The 18,136-nt window shown below is 43.4% G+C and overlaps 2 protein-coding genes across 3 annotated transcripts; one reads left to right on the top strand and one right to left on the bottom strand.

The window, feature by feature from the left end:
• Positions 1–730: 730 nt before the first annotated feature.
• Positions 731–7,717, top strand: abhd16a (abhydrolase domain containing 16A, phospholipase; the record flags this gene model as incomplete). 2 transcript variants are annotated; one of them, XM_079164734.1, is made up of 20 exons in its annotated part: positions 731–871; positions 1,432–1,488; positions 1,573–1,639; positions 2,821–2,907; positions 3,153–3,238; positions 3,381–3,454; positions 3,637–3,744; positions 3,950–4,064; positions 4,157–4,258; positions 4,354–4,417; positions 4,525–4,574; positions 4,858–4,981; positions 5,109–5,213; positions 5,308–5,371; positions 5,531–5,587; positions 6,123–6,185; positions 6,271–6,347; positions 6,444–6,542; positions 6,672–6,718; positions 7,285–7,717. In XM_079164734.1, 20 exons carry the CDS (start codon positions 731–733, stop codon positions 7,366–7,368), a joined length of 1,671 nt encoding a protein of 556 aa, XP_079020860.1. In that variant the 3' UTR covers positions 7,369–7,717. The 2 variants fall into 2 exon arrangements, with proteins under 2 accessions (XP_079020860.1, XP_079020861.1); XM_079164735.1 differs by having other exon boundaries at positions 756–871; positions 1,429–1,488.
• Positions 7,718–8,007: 290 nt separating this feature from the next.
• Positions 8,008–17,289, bottom strand: vars1 (valyl-tRNA synthetase 1). Its single transcript, XM_079163919.1, has 29 exons — positions 17,233–17,289; positions 16,343–16,695; positions 16,108–16,251; positions 15,759–15,996; positions 15,554–15,669; positions 15,372–15,447; positions 14,962–15,062; positions 14,735–14,862; positions 14,476–14,640; positions 14,299–14,380; positions 14,101–14,220; positions 13,348–13,456; positions 13,090–13,269; positions 12,799–12,923; positions 12,526–12,629; positions 12,253–12,411; positions 12,070–12,160; positions 11,840–11,945; positions 11,611–11,681; positions 11,244–11,369; positions 11,034–11,138; positions 10,447–10,594; positions 10,107–10,234; positions 9,687–9,842; positions 9,332–9,556; positions 9,038–9,149; positions 8,775–8,950; positions 8,319–8,468; positions 8,008–8,226 (listed from the first exon to the last, which is right to left on the bottom strand). The coding sequence occupies exons 2-29, from the start codon at positions 16,691–16,693 to the stop codon at positions 8,158–8,160; spliced, it is 3,861 nt and encodes a 1,286-aa protein (XP_079020045.1). The 5' UTR covers positions 16,694–16,695; positions 17,233–17,289; the 3' UTR covers positions 8,008–8,157.
• Between the last annotated feature and the right edge of the window lie 847 nt (positions 17,290–18,136).

Genomic DNA, 18,136 nt, shown 5'->3' with positions numbered 1-18,136 from the left:
TGTGTGTGTGTGTGTTTGCACTGTCACTCATCTGCCCCTCACATTCCTCTCACACTCCCCAATCACGCTGGCCTGAACATTACTCTGACATTGTGGCATAATATCACGCCATGCGCTGACAGGCAGCGCTCCTTCGCCCCTGTGTGTTGTTGTTGTTGCGTGGGCTGTCTGTGTTTGTGTTTAAGGAAGAATAAAAGAGACTGGGGGACGAGAGATTTTTGTGCAAAATTGTCTTTGTGCTCTGTTTTCAGATACTAACAGTGTCAGAGCTGATCACCTACCCACATCTCATCCTCATCCAGCTGTCACATCCGCTCAGCTCACAGTTGCAGCAGAAGGCCTTTATAAACAAAAGTAACAACTGAATGTCAGAGTTGGGATTTGAAGAAAAACTTCATTGCTTCAGGGAAATGCATCAATTGCTTGGATGTTTTTTTTTTTGGTATTTTAACCTATTGCTCTTTATAAGTACTTCATTACTGAGTTGCTTTGATGGCTAGCTGCACATAGAGAAGAAAAGGGGAAAGATTTGAAATGTGTCCCAAATGTGTGGAAGTTAATATGTTTTATTGTTTCTTATTTGAGCATTTGTTATTGAACCAGTTGTCTTGTACTTCTATGGTTATCTTTATTTAAGTATAGATATTCCTAAATAAACAGGTCTGTACTGTTGCTTGTCTCCCATACCCTTTTTTCCAACAAATAACTAAGCGCTTTCGCCTTTGAGTTTATGGTCATTGCGGGCTTCCGTAGTACTCGTAGAGGAAGAATGGCCGGCTGGATGTGGCTCCGCTGTATTTTAGGGCCTCATTTGCAACGAATTCACCGTTCAACGGACCAGTCTCGACCCGAGGCCAGGGCCGGGAGAAGGGTAGGACTATCTATACTATTTTGCGTTTGTTTTAGAACAGCCGACTGCGAAAACCGAGCAGTATTTAATCTGTTAGCATTAATGTAGCTCCGACTGCGTCCCGGAAGTGTCAAGTGTTTGTTATTGAAACCCTGCTGTCACTGCACGGTGCAGCCGGGGTGACAGTTTGTAAATGAATGAAATGACAGGGGCACATCAATACGCTCGTCTCCACATGTTCAATCCATTTATGCGTCACCGTGACAGTGACAGCCCGTCTAACTGAAGGTTCATAAACGGTTTTCCTCTATAACATTAACCTGGTTAAGCTAACACTAAGTGGGAGGAGAGGGGAAACTTTTCCAGTACGGGAGGAGAAAAAATAGAAACTGAACAGAAAATACTAAGAGTAGGCATACATGTTTACTGTCGCAGAGCCAGTGTAAAGACGGTGTGTAGCTGGAATATCTAGATCCATATCTAAATGGTTTCAGTGGTACTAGCTGCTAGCTAGCGATAGCTATCTGAAAGGCAGACGTTAAAACAGTGCTCATGGATATGAACATGTTCTCTCACAGCAGGGATGGAACTACCAACCTAGGAGTCTGGAGAAACACACCGACAGCATCCTCGGTTGGGTCAGTGTGGTTGTATGATTGATGATACTGCATGGACAAGATTAAGAAGTTCTGTCAAGTGAAGTTTGTGTGTTCTTCCTGCAGGCTTCAGCACTGTGGTCTCTGTCCTACTATAGCTCTCCTCTTCTCCTGTGCTACCTGTACAGGAAAGGTAGGTTGAATGGATTGTGTTTGGTGGGGCTTATTTCTTCTCCACTGTGTACTGCAGTTACGACTAGAGCTGGGGTGATTGGAAATGTATTTTGATTAGTTGACCAACTGAAAATAGATGAGCAACGATGTTAAATAACATCACACTATCTCTGGTTCCAGCTTGTCCAATGAGAGGATTTTCTACTTTTCTTTCATTTATAGTTTTGTTAATGTAATGTTTTGTTTGTTTTGGGCTGTTGGTTGACATTTGAAGATGAGAAACTGTGATGGACACTGTCACGACTTTCCGATGCTTACTAGACCAAATTGTAGCATCAGTTGTGACAAATCATCAAAATAGTTGTTCCAAAGAAGGACAGAAGTGGTTGTACAAGAGAAGACTATTTTGACTCGAACTGGGCGATAATTCAGTATTGATTTATTGAATGTCAGCTAAATAACCTGGCATGTTATCATGTTATCTCTCTGCAGAATTCTATAGTCAAAGATTCTGGAAAAAAAAGGTGTAGTTACAACATTTCTGTGTGATAGATGTTATACATTTCATTAAAGTGAATGAAGTGGATATCGTTTTTAACATCGGTTGTACTTTATGTGTAGTTTAGTTTTGCATACATGTTGCATATTATATTAGTGTATGTATAATGTATATGTACTTGTGCACACACGCGCATACTGTAAATAAGAAATTACCCAGATTAGTGTCAGAATAATGTTTACCTCATTGCCCAGTCCTACTTCTACTTGCAAAATATAGTCAAATGTATTTTTTTCCCCCCTCGTGCCTTTATATTATATTTGGAGTTTATATTAAAATGTGAGCTTGACATGTTTCAGGAGAAGTAATTCTCATTCAGAAGGTTTGGCGGTGGCAAATGTCAAAATATGTATATAATATATTCTCCTTCCATTAAAGAAGAAAAGCTGCCACTGGGGCGATGTTCTCTGTTCTCCTGCAAGTGGGATTAATACAAAGTTAATCAACTGAATCACCCAGGAAGACTGTGCTGCAATAGAAATTAATTGCCTGAGGTTGTGTAATACTCCGTAGTGTATAATTGAGCTTCTGATATTGATTTATGCATATGGTTCATGGGTGGTTGTCAGAGAGAGAGAGAGGGGGGGGGGGGGGGGGTATTATGTGGATTTCTGTGACATTGTTGCTGTGTGTATTTTTAGGTTACATCTGCAGCAGCAAGCTGGTTCCAGTGAGTCAGTATGTGGGAACAGTGCTGGTGTGTCTTCTTGGAGTCGCCTGTCTGAGAGGTGAGGCTACAGATTTCAACTTGCCGGCAGCATCTTGTAGATATCACATCAGATGCTGTATATGCCGCATTGCAAATAAGATTTCATTAACATTGAGACCGTTGTACAAGGTCTACACCCACAAAGCATACTAAACGCATCCTTCAGGGTTTGCAACAAAATACTTGTGTTCTCAGCCTATATCTCTCTCTCTCTCTCTCTCTCTTTCTTCGTGCCTCCCTTTCCTCCTTCCTTTCTTCACCCAGGGTGGGGGAGATGGAAAAATTCAGAGTATCTTCAGTTTCTCTCCATTCTTGAAGAAAACAAAAAGAATCACACGCCAACAAATAAGGTGCGCTCACGGCAACCTGAAGTACTTTTTACTGGATTTACTGTTAATTATTGGGGAATAATGGGACAAAATAATATTACTCCTGTCTTTGTTAGTATCCATATTGACAACAACTTATTTTTTGCTTCTGCTTTCCTTGTAGAAGACACTGAGGTGCTATGACTTTGACTTCTCGTTCTGGCCTTCGGATTTTAGCTGGACGGAAGTCAGCAATCCGTACGTTTTTTGTTCTTGTGTTTGAAATGTTTTTACTGAAATTCTATTACCACCAGGGTCAGTTCATTATGAATACGTGCACTCAAAGAGCTTTGAAGTTCACTGGATAACTGAATCCACCGAATGTCAAATGCTTTTGTGGCTCATCTGTTTCATTGTGAGCCTTTGACTCTGTCAAACAGAAAACTATCAAAGGCTGGCGTTTCTCTGCTAAAGCCAGAGCCCAGATTAAGAGGAGCAGCAGACAGTGTCCTTCACTCTGTGCGGACTCTACCATGCCACATCATCAGGTAAATGCACGTTATGCAGCATAATCCAAAAACAAAGACTCTGCATGATTCCAGGACGACACTGCAGTGAGGGGATTGATGCGCTCTGCTTTATATTAGGTTTCCATCTTATTTCACCCCTGTTAAGTCATTCTTTTCCCCGACAATATGAAGTATTTGTCCAGTGTTGCTCCTGTGTCATCATGTCTATTTCCTTCCTCTCCAGTTTTCTTATTGTCCACTCATTTGGGAGGAGGATGCTGTACCCTGGCTCTGTAGGTTTACTGCAGAAAGCCATGCGGCCCATGCTCCTGCAAGGCCAGGCTAAGTTAATAGAAGAGGTAAAAAGAAAACACACTCTCACCCTCTGTCTATATTCATTTCAATAAATACCGATTATCATTCTCTGTCGATCTGCCTCCACTTTTCACAGTTTGACGGCCAAAGGAACAAGCTTGTGGCCTGCGATGGCAATGAGATCGACACCATGTTTGTGGATCGAAGGAGAGACGGGGGGCAGACCGGCCAGACCCTGGTTAGTGTCTGCAATGCTTTGTTGTTCCACTGGAACTCGTGTCACATCAGTCACGTTTAACGTGCGGCTCTTGAAATGTATGACTTCTGCCACAGGTCATCTGCTGCGAGGGGAACGCAGGCTTCTACGAGGTGGGCTGCATGAACACGCCACTGGAGGGTGAGCAATCATAAGAGTCGAGATGTGTTTATAATGCAAAAGCACGGTGTGAAATTGTTGTATTTCAATGATACTGTAGTTAAATCTTGTGTTGATGTGCACTGTAGGTGGCTACTCTGTACTGGGCTGGAACCACCCTGGCTTCGGAGGCAGTACGGTAAGCAGTGTTTTCAGATTTGCTACTACGTCTTTAAACTAGCATTGGCTCACAACTTCACATAGTTAGACAAACAACACAGTGGGGGGAAACAACAGCATGTCTAAATTCTGGTTTCAATTTGACAGTATTTCCCAAGAGGATGAAGTACACTCTCATGGTCGATATTATCAGTGGGGTGAAATAAAACATCGTAAATCTGTTTTGTCTTCGGAGGTGCGCTGTTGAGTGTTGCTGTTGTGTTTTAATAATGCATGGGTATTGCTTTCTTGCTTTCTGCCAGGGAGTGCCATTCCCCCAGAATGAAGCCAACGCCATGGATGTAGTGATCCAGTTTGCAATGCACAAACTGGGCTTCCAGCTCACTGACATTGTGGTCTACGCGTGGTCCATAGGAGGATTCACAGGTACAGAACAAACAGACCAATACATGATGAGCAGCATGCTATAAAATCATGTTATTTAGTCCTTCCTTCCTGGTTCTGCTTATCCCTACTCATTTCATCCCTCTTACTTCTTGATTTCCCTTCTCAGCCAGTTGGGCAGCGATGTCGTACCCAGAGATCCAGTCGTTGGTGTTGGACGCCTCCTTCGATGACCTCCTGCCTCTGGCGCTCAAAGTCATGCCCGACAGCTGGAGTGAGTCCTGGGGGTTAAAGGGCAAACAATTTGTTATTTGTTTGCAGCAGGGAGCTTTGCTTCAGCAACTGAAATGTCTTTGTTCTCTTGTTAGGGCCGTTGGTACAGCACACAGTCAGACAGTACATGAACCTCAACAATGCTGAGCAGCTTCTCAAGTGAGTGGGACAATATTTAATGTGATATTAATCATTACAGTCCAAGTCCGGTATTATTGAACATTACGCAACATGTTGTTGTTAAAAACTAACCTTTTGTTGTTGTTGTTGCTCACAGTGATGTGGTCAATTAAAACTCAACTCCTTCTCTTCCTGCAGATATCAGGGACCAGTCCTGCTGATCAGGAGAACCAGAGATGAGATCATCACCACAACGTGAGGCTTCATTTTACATTGGGTTTTGCATAATGTCAGCAGTACGTTAAATAAGGGCATAACACCTTTTTAATTAATATGGGATCCAAAGTTAGACATTTTTTTGTACCTGGGGCGAACACAAATAAGATTTCCTATAATAAAAAAAAATTATCCAAACATACATTTATTTTTAATAAAATGCAAGAAAATCTATAATTGTATTGTTGGGCAGTTCAATGAGTATATCAATGAGAAAATATATATATATATATATATATATATATATATATATATATATATACACAGTAGAAGGATGTCAAATGGCATGCCATTTTCTGTCAATTATAGCACTATAACGTACACCATATTTATATAATAGTCAAACATAATTAGAAACAATTTCACACCAGAAACCTACCCAGAACTGCAATCATCTACCACTTACAACAGATTAATTGTCAGTATGTTGAGTTAATTGCTTTGCTAGTAGCTTTCACATGCCCACTCAAAGACCCCTGACACTCTATAATAAGATGTACTCTGTATATTACAGGGGTCCAGAGGACGTCATGTCTAACAGAGGCAACGATCTCCTGCTTAAACTGCTGCAATTCAGGTCGGTATTGTCAATGCTGGATACGATCAATGTATTCTGACTTGTTGAGTGACACAAGTGGTGTTGTCTTTTTTTTTCTGCCTAGGTATCCAAAGATAATGACCGACGAAGGGATTAGAGTTGTCAGGCAATGGCTGGGATCCTCCAATCCCTTAGAAGAAGGTGCGTGTGACGTAAAAAAAACACCTTTTGTAAATTAGGATTTGAATGCTTGTGCAGTGATTTGGTATTACAACAGCTCCCTCTCTTTCTCTACAGCATCCGTGTACAGCGGCTATGAAGTGGACGACGACTGGTGTGTGTCTGTGCTGAAGTCGTATCAGGCAGACAGAGACGTTGTGTTTCCATGGAGCGTCGGTAAGCCCTCAGGTCCTTTTCACATTTACAAGGCAAATAAACTGCACTTACCTCTTACCTCATACGTGCATGTTTCACCCCACAGTACTTTTACATGGCTTCACACACTCTCTGTATCTCTGTTCCCAGGGGAGGATATGACGATTGAGGGAAGACGGCAGCTGGCTCTTTTCTTGGTAAGGAAAGAGTCTTTTGGTATCCGTGCACTCGACTGTGCAGTTGTTTCTTCTGTCTGGTTTAAAGGGCAGCCACCTGTTGTCTTTATCACACGGCTCCGAGTTGGAATACAAAGTACATCTAATTTCCTTTTCCGCAGTAAGCCCCATTTTCCCATTTAAAGCTTACCTCTTCTCTCACTCTCACATCTATTCACAGACATCATTACCACGGAGGAACACTATTCTGGTAGCCATAGTAACCAGCTCACCTGTGCTCTCAGGTTGACTGGTGCAATATATTTCACCGCGCTCAGCTTATTGAAGTCATTTAACATCAAACAAGACCATTGCCATCAATTACAGCTAATGCTATGCTTTTCCTTCCCTCTGTAATTCCGTCTGAATTGGGCTTCATTCACCTCCTGTTGTAAATCCTTAAGAGATGGGGATTTGTGAGGCAGTGAGCCAGAAAGACTGAACCTAATATAATCAAGTTCTACACTTTTTGTTCATTGCCCTCCCACACCCCTCATATCTATTCCTCCTCCATCCCCGCTGTCTTCTTCTTCTTTTCGCTCTCTCAGGCACGGAAGTACATGCGAAACTTTGAAGCGACACACTGCACTCCTCTCCCCGCCGCCGAGTTCCACTCGCCCTGGAGACTGTGAAGAAAGATGGATGGATGCGAGGAAACGAGCAGCAGAGGATTTGGATGGCCTGTGGTCAAGAGCGTATTTCTAGCATGGTGCGAATGTATAACTGTGATTTTGTTCCCGATTCTTTCCGACAGATTAGTCGTCATGTTTAGTGTTGCTGTGGTGGCATCTGAAAAGAGCTGGTCTACGACTACTACTCATCCGTAGCCACAAACCTGTAAAATATGGTGCATCTTATTTTTTTTGAGGTTAGATTTGATTCATGCTGTTAAGTGTTAGTCTCCTAGGGGAGAGAAAAAAAAAAAAAAAGGCATTTTGTGTAAACGCACAAGCTATTTCTCTCCTTCCACCGCTCCCTCTTTGGCTGGATTTATAAAGAAGCAATTAGAAGTAGAAATGCGTAGCTTCAATTTAAATATCGTAAAATAATCTGCATAGTTTTAATCTTTAAAATGCAGCCAAAGTGTTTAAGCTTTTCAGGTTTATTTCTTTTCTGTGGACACTATCTTTACGAACAAAGCTGTATCCTAAAATTATGCTTTTACATGTTCTGTTAAATATGCTGAATAAAATGTTTGACATAAGGGACTCATTTGTTAATTACTTGACAAGTATTAAATTGCACAAAAATACAAGAGACTTTGATTAATAAGATTGCCTCAGAACAATACACTGCTGAAGACAATTGTCTACCATTAGAGCTTTATTGAATTCCCTCCGTACTACAGTCAACTTGTAAAATTAATACAGACATGAAAAATGTGGAAATAAATCCTGATTTACATAACGCTGAGGGGGAAGTCACATCATTTTCCTGAAGTTGTCCATGGCTTCTTTGACTTTTTCAAGTTCCGTTTGGCTCTGCCGTAGCTGTGGAGAAAAGGAAGTCATTATTTACTTTTTATTTTTACCACAAAGTGTTGCTCCCCGAGAAACCCTGCAAGTCAATTTATTTTTCTCACCTTCTCTGCATCCTGCTCCTGCACCTTCACCGGAACCTTCACCTTGTAATCACTCTTTGCCATCTTCTCTCTCAATTTCTCCATCTGTTTCTCCAAGTCACCCTTCTTTGTCATCAGCTTAGCCTCTTCCTTCTCCACATCGATGAGACCCTTGGGGAATTAAAGGTGCAGTGAAGACGAGGGCTGGTTATAAATAATGATCTTGTTATTTCAGGGCAGTAAAGGAGAAACAAAGGAAGCACTGAACCCAAAATAAAGCAGAGGGAAACCTAGCTTGGTATTCCATGCATGACTTCAAACTAGGTGAGGGGCATTAATGCTCTTAGACTATTCAGGTAGTTTAACTTGTCACAACAAAACCAGTGAATTTAAATGTTTTTCAACTGATATATTCACACATCAGTTCTTGTGGAGTGATGGCGAAACCAAGCAAAATTGAACAGATTCCCTTCTCACCTTGAGCATAAGGTTGACAGTACATCTGTCAGAGGCGATCGCCACAGCACAGCCTGCTGGGACAGGCTGGTTAGCGGTCAGAGCGATGACGGCCTGAGAATAAGACAAGGTCTGAATCTGCAGACTGTACTTCTGCACCTGGGACGCAGTCGCAGAGTCAATGCACTGGAGGTAGCCTGGGAGAGAAATGGGCAAATTAAAATGTAGATAATGAATTATTATTGTAGAGTAACTACGGATGAAGCTGGTGTTTGTCATCTTACAGTCAGCTCTGGTCTTGGTCAGGTTGTAGTCGGCTCTCAGTGACCGGATCGTCTTGATCACAGTCATGACGAACTCCATGTCGCGGTCGACCTCCGCACTGTGCCAGCAGAACTACAAGTCACAGAACAACATGTTGCTCACAAAAAAAGAGCATCACAAAAGAAATAAGTGATGTCCACCCTCTCAAAATATCTCAAATGGTATCTTTATAATATCTTCAGTTCTGACCTGTACAGACATCTGTACATCAGTGAGTTTTTAACCAACCCTCATTCCCCCCCTCCTTATCTCACCTCCTCTGTATCAGGGTAGGGTGTGACACAGATGCTAGGCGGATCACTCTCAGGTCGCCGACGTGGCAACCTCTGATAGAGCTCCTCACTGACGAAGGGCATCACAGGAGACAGAAGGCGCAGACCGACTTCTAAGCAGGTGTAAAGGGTCTGTCTGCACACCAGGCGCTGTTTCTGGCCGGCGCCGTCCTCCTCCGACTTGCTGAACACTGGTTTCACACTTTCCTGGAGGACAAGCAGAGTGGGAGGGGGTCAGCTTTGGTACAAAGTCTTCTGCATTGACACAAATTTTTTACATAGACTATTTTAAGATGAATGGACCGGAGGTGCTCGCTAGTCTTAAAACGTTTCTTACCAGGTAGACGTCGCAGAGCTCGTACAACCAGAAGTTGTAAATGGCTGTCGTGATGGTCGTGAAGTCATAGGCCTTGAAGCCGGCGTCACAGAGACCAACAGCTGCGCTCAGTCGAGACAGGATCCACCGGTCTGATACGCTCTCCTCTCCGCACAACTGAGGGGATTGAAGGAAGAGCAAAAGAGGAAGCGGTTAACACGACTCCTGTCTGTGTACCTCTATGTTAGCGAGTGCACATTCATGAATACTAAGCAGGACAGCATATGGGTAAACGAAACCCCCCCAGACAATCAATGGTAACAAAAACAAACTGTTATACTAAACATGTATTTGGTCAGAAGGGTTCGCATGAATATGAGTAAGTAGGGAGCAGAGCTTGTTTATGCTCACTGTGTCCTTCATCTTTCCCCCTGGTCTCACCTGGGTGTTCTCTGATGGTACAAAGTTGTCTCCCAGTGTCTTCATGGCAAACTTCACAGCGTTCCACAGTTTGTTGCAGAAGTGACGGTAACCCAGGATGCGGTTGACATCCAGGTTGATGTCTCTACCTGAGAGACACGCACAGGAATACAAGGAAGGATTTCAGTGTATATTAAAGTTAATCGATTCAGTAATAAGTGACCTCATACTGACTGATTGTAATGCTGTTTTCCAGAGTTTTGATGTATTTTATGAAGTCACGGTTGAGATCCAGGCTGTTGGCCAATGGAGGCACAACGAGAGAGAAGGCAATAAAAACTGAAAATACAAATGAGTTCACCTTGGCTAGTGTAGGCACATAGAGCGAACCGGAGAGCATCTGTGCCACACTCTGGGATGCCATTTGGGTAGTCGGACGTTTGGCCCTGCTTTGCCTTCTCCACCTCCACAGGATCCAAGTTGCTGTCAATCAACAGGGCATGAAGACCCTAGAGAGGGTAAGGGGATGGGAAATAAGTCGGGATGTCACCACTAAAAAGAACATGTGTTCAAACATTTTCTCTTTTCATCTTCAGAATGATGATTTCATCCTTTCAACTGCTTGATGTTTTAAAAGGGTAGGAAAGAGAAAAGGGTTTTATTATTAAGGGCAAAGTAGACTTTACTATAAGTCTTTCAGTGCCCTCTAGAGGACAGATGTACTTCCTCTGACTGAGCATGTTTCCGCCCAGCTGGTGAAGAGATTGATGGCTTCAATAAAAGCTTGTTGGAAGCAGAAAAGGGTGCTTAATAAATCTTACAAGAATATGAGCCTCGGGGGAGTAATGTGTGTGTGGTGACCATGTAAAAGACAACCCAAAGAGGAGAGAGCGAAGACTAAATGTCCGCGTGTATCTGAACAAGCATCAGAACGGGATTAGGCTTTACCTCTAGGGAGATCCCTGTAATGACGTCCAGAGGGTCAATGACGTTGCCCAGAGATTTGCTCATCTTCCTCCCGTGGGCGTCCCTCACCACTGCATGCAGATAAACCTGGAAGAAAGGCATGATCATTACTTAGTCACGTCCAGCTGATAACACTAGTATCCCACCCTGTTGTGTTACGGTCCTGGTTCGGGCCGTTTTGATTGGTCTCACCTCTTTGAAGGGCAGCTTGCCGGTCAGTTTGAGGCCCATCATCACCATACGAGCAACCCAGAAGAACAGGATGTCATGGCCCGTCTCCAGCAAGGTGCCAGGGTAGAACACATTCAGGTCCTGGGTCTGAAGGAGGATGGCAAACAGCAACATTAATTATAGAAACACGTAAACAAAACTATGTTTAAAAGTCATATTTTACAAGTAAAAGTACTCAGAATTTGGGTAGCAGCATTTCCAGTAAATTATTATTATTATATATTTTCTGTTTTAGAGCAGTGTTTCTACTGCAGAAGATATCTCTACTATCTACTGCAAAGAAATGACATTTGTGTGAGAAGAAAGGTGGTTGACCTCAGTCTTTTACCTCATTAGGCCATCCGAAGATGGAGAAGGGGAAAACGCCAGACGAGAACCAAGTGTCCAGAACATCCTCATCTGAAAAACAGCGACAGACATTATCTAACCCGTATGAATATGGAGTAGAATTAATGACATTAGGTCGATCTGTGTAGTAGCAACACATGAACTGATTAGATAACCTTCACAGGAGTTGTGGTGGTGAGACTGCTTCATTAAAAAGTGTTAAATCTTACCTTGTCTGAGGGTTATTTTGTCAGCAGACACATTGAAGCGTTTTGCTGCCTTCTCTCTGGCCTCCTCCTCCGATTTCCCACTCACCCAGTAATGACCGTCCATGTCCTGGAGACAAAACAAAAAAAAGAGTCGATAAAAGAAAGAAAATGGTGGAATAACAACGCACAAAGCTTTCATCTGTTATCTGAAAGCCTCCGGACCTTGACGACAGTGACGGACATCAGCTTACCTCTCCTGGCTTCACGGCGGCATCGTTGACGGTGATGAAGTACGCAGGAATACGGTGACCCCACCACAACTGCCGTGAGATACACCAGTCCCTGAGAGGAAGACGGATGAAATGTGAAACTCACTCCACACTTGATTGTGCAAAATCAATCAATCAACACATTTAAAATAAAAGGATAATTACCGGATGTTGTCCAACCAGTTGAACCACGTCTTGTGGTGGTGATCGGGGATGATTTTGAGCTTTCCCTCTCTGACGACGTCTGCGGCCTGCTTGCCCATTTCCGCGCAGCTTACGTACCACTGCGGCTTCAGCAGCGGCTCCACGATGTCCTTTGAACGACTGATAAGAGTAGATTCATAACGTGGCTTTAAGGATGACCCCCGACTAAGATGAAAAGATCTAAAAACACGAATAACTTGTGTTCTACTTATGCGCACATGGACGTCACGTTACCTGCAGACTGGGACAACCATGGGGTTGTCTTTGATCTCTATAAACTGGCCTCTGTCCTTGAGAGCCTGCAGCACTGTCTTCCTGGCCTCGAAACGCTTCACGCCCTGGGGGAAGAGGAAGAGTAGTTCAAAAGAAAAATCAAAAGAAAAATTGAGACATAAAAGTGCTCCACCGCGTAAACTATGAAGAAGCCTGACTTTTAGTGTCATGGCGAAAATGCACAAACTGCAGGGGGGGGGGGGGGGGGGGGGGGGTGATAATGAAACACTATACCAGGAAGGGAGGAGGCACGTTAATGAGCAGGCCATTTTCGTCCAAAATGTTGATGAAGGCCAAATTGTGTCTCTCTCCAACCTCGTAGTCATTATGGTCATGAGCCGGGGTGATTTTGACAGCACCTGCACAGAAAATGGTGCAGAGGGACAGGAGAACGAGAGAGAACGAGAGAGAGAGGGAGGGGGGGGGGGGGAGAGAACAGCCATAATAAGGAAAGTGGCCTGGCTTAATGACGTGTTATTATTACTTATTCTCAGCACACTGCAGGCTTCCTGTAACCATGCCTACCTGTTCCAAAGCTCATGTCCACAAAGTCATCGAAGACAATCGGCATCTTGCGGTCACAGAAGGGGTGCAGCACCACTTTGCCCTTCAGATGCTGATATCTAGAGTCGTTCGGGTGGACGGCGACAGCAGTGTCTCCCAACATTGTCTCAATACGAGTTGTTGCCACAATCACTTCCTCGTCTAAGCAACAGAAAGAGAAAGAGATGTTTAAATAAAAAGGTATTACTGAATGTGTCCTTCTTTAAAATATTCACATACCTGATCCGTCCACCTTGTAGGCGAAAGACACCAGCACTCCAAACTCCACTTTCTCTTTGTAGCCTGGGACAGGCAACAGAGTCCTGCCTGTGAGCTCCTTCTTATCCACCTGCAAACCAACCACAAGATGTAATCAAGAGCACAGCATGGCCAGCACTTTGGATCACCATCACAGCCTTATAACAGGGTTAACAAAGTAAGGCTGGGGACTGTTGGACATAACATTTGACATCATTTGCCAAGCAGTCGAGAGCCGGACAACAAAACACGGGAAGAGGGAGGAGGATGACATGCAAAAAGTGTTCCCAGCTGGGTTCGAAGCGCTTACGCTGTGGCTTTTGTATTACACATTTTAGCCCATAGGCCAACAACGTCTGGAGTAACAACCCTTGTCAAACTTCTCAAATGCATTAGCGTTTAAAATAGTCTTACTAAACAGCCATACAATACCATTTGCCTGGATGAAATACAGCATACATTTTTAAAAATAGGATATGTATCTGGAAATATCTGATCAAAGAATCAAAACCAATCAGTTTTCAGTACTCAGAGAGTTTTGTAAGTTTTGGTGTTTGATACTCAGCCCTAGTATATATACTATAAGTATATAAACATATACACTTTCAATCAAAATATTTTAACACACAATTCTCAACCAATGTGTAAGAACCCTAAAATTAAACAAAGAAAAGAATAGTGACTTTACTAGAATATGGCCTTGATCTTTCTCCCTCTAATGAGATGCATACTTGCCTCTATGTCAGAGATGGCAGAGTTTAGTGTGCAGGACCAGTTGACCAGACGCTTGCTCCTGTAGATCACTCCCTCATCGTGCATGCGGATAAAGGCCTCCTGGACTGAATAGGAAAGTTTCTGGAAAGAGAAATATAGACTTGAAAATTAGAAATTCAGGTTTTATTCATATTAGTTTAGGGATTTCAGAAAACTCACTTCGTCCATAGTGAAGCAGGCTCTGTCCCAGTCCAGAGAGGAGCCCAGCTTCTTCAGCTGGTGGTAGATACGGTCTCCCTTCCTGAAAAGACAAAGGGACTAAGTTATTACAGTGTTCTTTATTCTAGTATTAAACCAGGTTCACATCTCCTCCTTTCTACTTCTTCCTTCACTCACTCGTTCTTCCATTTCCAGACTTCCTGGATGAAGTTTTCCCGGCCCAGATCGTGGCGGCTCATGCCCTTCTCTCTCATCAGCTTTTTTTCCACCACCACCTGTGTGGCGATACCGGCGTGATCACAGCCCGGGTTCCACAAGGTGGTTTCACCCCGCATCCTGTGCCTGGACGGACAGAAGGGAAGCACACCAATTAAAAATCACACGGTCTCGATAACAACACAATTTAAATGAAATAGAAACAGAAACAAAAAGTTACCATCTGGTCAGAGAATCCTGAATGGCGTTGGTGAGGGCGTGACCCAGGTGGAGTGACCCCGTCACATTGGGTGGAGGGATACACATCATGAAGATGCCGCGGGGGTTCTGGTCGCTGATGCTCTCCCTCTGCAGAGACAGACGTGTTATTGCAGACTGAAACGATAACTAAAAAATATGACATTTTCTGTCGTATGAATATAGCACGAGGGGGGTGGACTTCTTTACCCCATACTCCGGCTTGAAGAATCCCTGCTTCTCCCACCATGGGTACCAGGCAGCCTCCACATACTGAGGACTGTAGGAGTCGGGAAGCGGGCTGATGACATCTTACACCGGAAGAGAAAGAGAGAGGGTTGACATAGAGATAGTCTGTGTCGCGTCACACCTAAGCTTCTCCTTAGCTGCAGGTAACTCCTCACAGGACGCTGATTGGTTTGAACCACTGTGGCTCCGTCACAAACGCACACATGAAGCCTGACTCGATGGATTTGCGTGCGATTCTCGTGTAATCTTGGGATATTGCAAGAATCCAGTTGCTGTGCAGGGTAGCCCCTCACTCTTTGTATGAATGGGGAAAGCTACAACACTACGTATGGTGATGTCACTCTTGACTCCCACCCACACTGATCAATCACCTTTTTTCTCCCCAGGGGCAGTGGGGACAGTGTATGAGATCACTCCCAACTCCTTCTTCTCGGGTTTGGCCTTTTTCTAAAAGAGAAGAAAGCAGAAGACATGAAATAAACCATATATAGGTTCTCAAAGCTGCACCCATGTCTTACAAGACCTTCTATTTGTAGAGCTTCAGTATCTGTACCTCTGTTGACGGCTGAGTCTTTTTCTTTGCCTCCATTTCCTTCTTCTGCTGGAACTTTTCCAACTTTTCTCTCTTCTTAGCGTCCTTCTTCAGCTGTGCTTCTGTCTTTGGTGGGCCTGTAGGAGGAAACATGAAGACAATCAGAATGATGTTTACACAAAAAAAAAAAAAAGTATTCATGAACTGTGGCACAGGACTTCCTGACCGTTAGCTGTGGCATCAGCAGAATCACCAGCGGGACTGGCATTAGCAGCTCCAGCATTAGCGGCTCCAGCATTAGCAGCTCCAGCATTAGCTGGAGGGTTTGCATTCGGTGTAACTGGCACCATCTTCTCACAAAGCGTGATCTTCCCCAACACCTTCAGGAGCTGTGGCTGATTCGTGCAGGTTGTGAACCACCTCGTAACATTGGTCAAGACCTTCCTGTCCGATGGCTCCAACACCTAAAATGAAATAGAAAAAAAAATCAGATAAATAGTTGACTGATTTCCCAGCACTAAAGTGTTCAGCGTAGAAACATGCTGAGAGACATACGGGTTGCACCACATACGTACATATTTAAAAGGGAGAAGAACAGCTGCAGCCACAGCCATATCAGCCAGGGTGATGCTCTCCCCCACCAGGAAGGTTCTCGGTTCGAGGGCTTTATCGAGAACCTTCAGAACACGGATCAACTCAGCGCGGGAACTCTGCTGGAGCTGAGAACGCACAAGACGTTTTTAGAATAAAACCCTCACATGATAAGATAAATCACACACACGAGAAAGCATTTTGTATGATTGGTCTCACCTTCTTATCCACTCCCACCATCCCCATCAGAGGGAAGACCACAGCGCAGGACACCGGGGTGAGTTCGTTCTCTGCAAAGCTGAGCCACTGCCACACCTGGCTCTGCTGCTTTGCATCCACGCCAGCTCTCTTCCCCTGGTCAGCCAGGTACCAGGCCACAGCGCTGGCCCCGCTCAAGACAGTGCCACCGTCCCGAGCGTCCAGCACCAGGGTCGGTCTGGAGCGGGCATTCAGGGACGCGGGAGGGTCCTCTGTGAGAGTCTGCGGGCGGGAGGAACCAAACTCTGCAGCTATGAGAGCCAGGAGGCTCCTGAAGTCATCAGGGTGAGGGGACACGAAGAGAGCAGCCATCTCTGGGAGAGACACACAGACATTGAGTACATCGTGAACTTGTTTTGATTTGTGCTTTCAGTGAGCAGTTTGCCAAACAAGTTATGCTATCAAAGACATTCTTTATCTGGCTGAAGATGGTGGAGTGGGTGTGTTTGACTGTCATACCAGTTCAAGAGTGTGTCGTCTGCAGTCAGGTTAACTAGGGAAACGAACCTTCTAGCGTTAATAAACCCGTTTAAACGTATTTAAAACAATATTTAGCATCCTATACTGGTCTACATCATCGTGTAGAAGTGTCAGACGATAGCTGTGTTAGCTGCACACTTTCTGCACAAAAATCTCATCTCTGCCACCTGTCAAAGGCTGACAAAAAGTCATGCCAAACAGGCTAGTTAGCTTTAGCTAATCAGACAAACTCAAACTCCAGTTTCTGTGAGCGCATCCCGAGCTTCACATGTGTTCACGGTCGTAGCGAGTATCTTAAACTGTTTTTTTAAGTTGCTGTTTATTGAACTTGTGGCGTGTTATTGGCAATTTCTGCAGGGAGTTATCCTTACCTGTAAGTGAAACAGAAAGAGACGTCAGCTTACACAGCAGAGCCACATGAATCCTCGCCTACTCGCTGTTGTCTGACGCAACTAGCAACGTGTTCCGGGTTTGATCCGCCGCATCCGCCGCAAACCGGAAGTCTGGAAATGTTTTATTTTTAATCATGATAAGAAAATAAATATCCAACAACCTGTGGTGAAAAAAGAAAACAAATATTTAAAGAATAAAGTTAAGATTAAAATCACAATTTGACAAAGTTACCGTCAGAGTTAAATAAAAGTACTTCAGTGTCATCATCATATTTCAGTTTCCAAAGTAAAATAAACTCATTATGCAAAATTGTTATACTATAATACTTATTATATTAATAATGACTACTATTTCATTAGCATAAAATGATAATATCGTGGCTCATCGAGCTGCAGCCATTTTCAACTACTTTATAAATTAATATAATTTGCATGTAAAATCTTGATCTGAAGTAAAAAGTACAATACTTTACCCTGAAGAAGCTGACAGTATCAAAAAATGGATGAACCAAAATTAAGGAGAACCTAAAAAATTACTTCAATGCAATACTAAATTGGTATCATTAGTTATTTTATTTTCCTAGCAATAAAACAGTTAGCACTTAATGCAGTACATCTTGCATTAAGTGTTACTATAGTAAACGTCCTAAGTAAGAGGAAGAGTATCAGAAGTAAAAGCACTCACGATGCAGACAGGACTCTTTGAGAGAGTTAAATTATATTATCATCTTTATTACATTATTGGATTATAAGCACTGATGCTTTCACATTCAATGCTTTGCTGGTCGAGATGGAGCTGATTTTTACTCGTTTTTATATAGCCGCTTGGTAGTTTCATCTATTTCAATAGATAATTCATAAACTTCACTTCATGTTTTATCTA

The sequence above is a fragment of the Pholis gunnellus genome (genome assembly GCF_910591455.1).
Source record: "Pholis gunnellus genome assembly, chromosome: 8".
NCBI classification, from domain to species: domain Eukaryota; kingdom Metazoa; phylum Chordata; class Actinopteri; order Perciformes; family Pholidae; genus Pholis; species Pholis gunnellus.
This window is presented reverse-complemented; position numbering and strand designations above follow the sequence as displayed.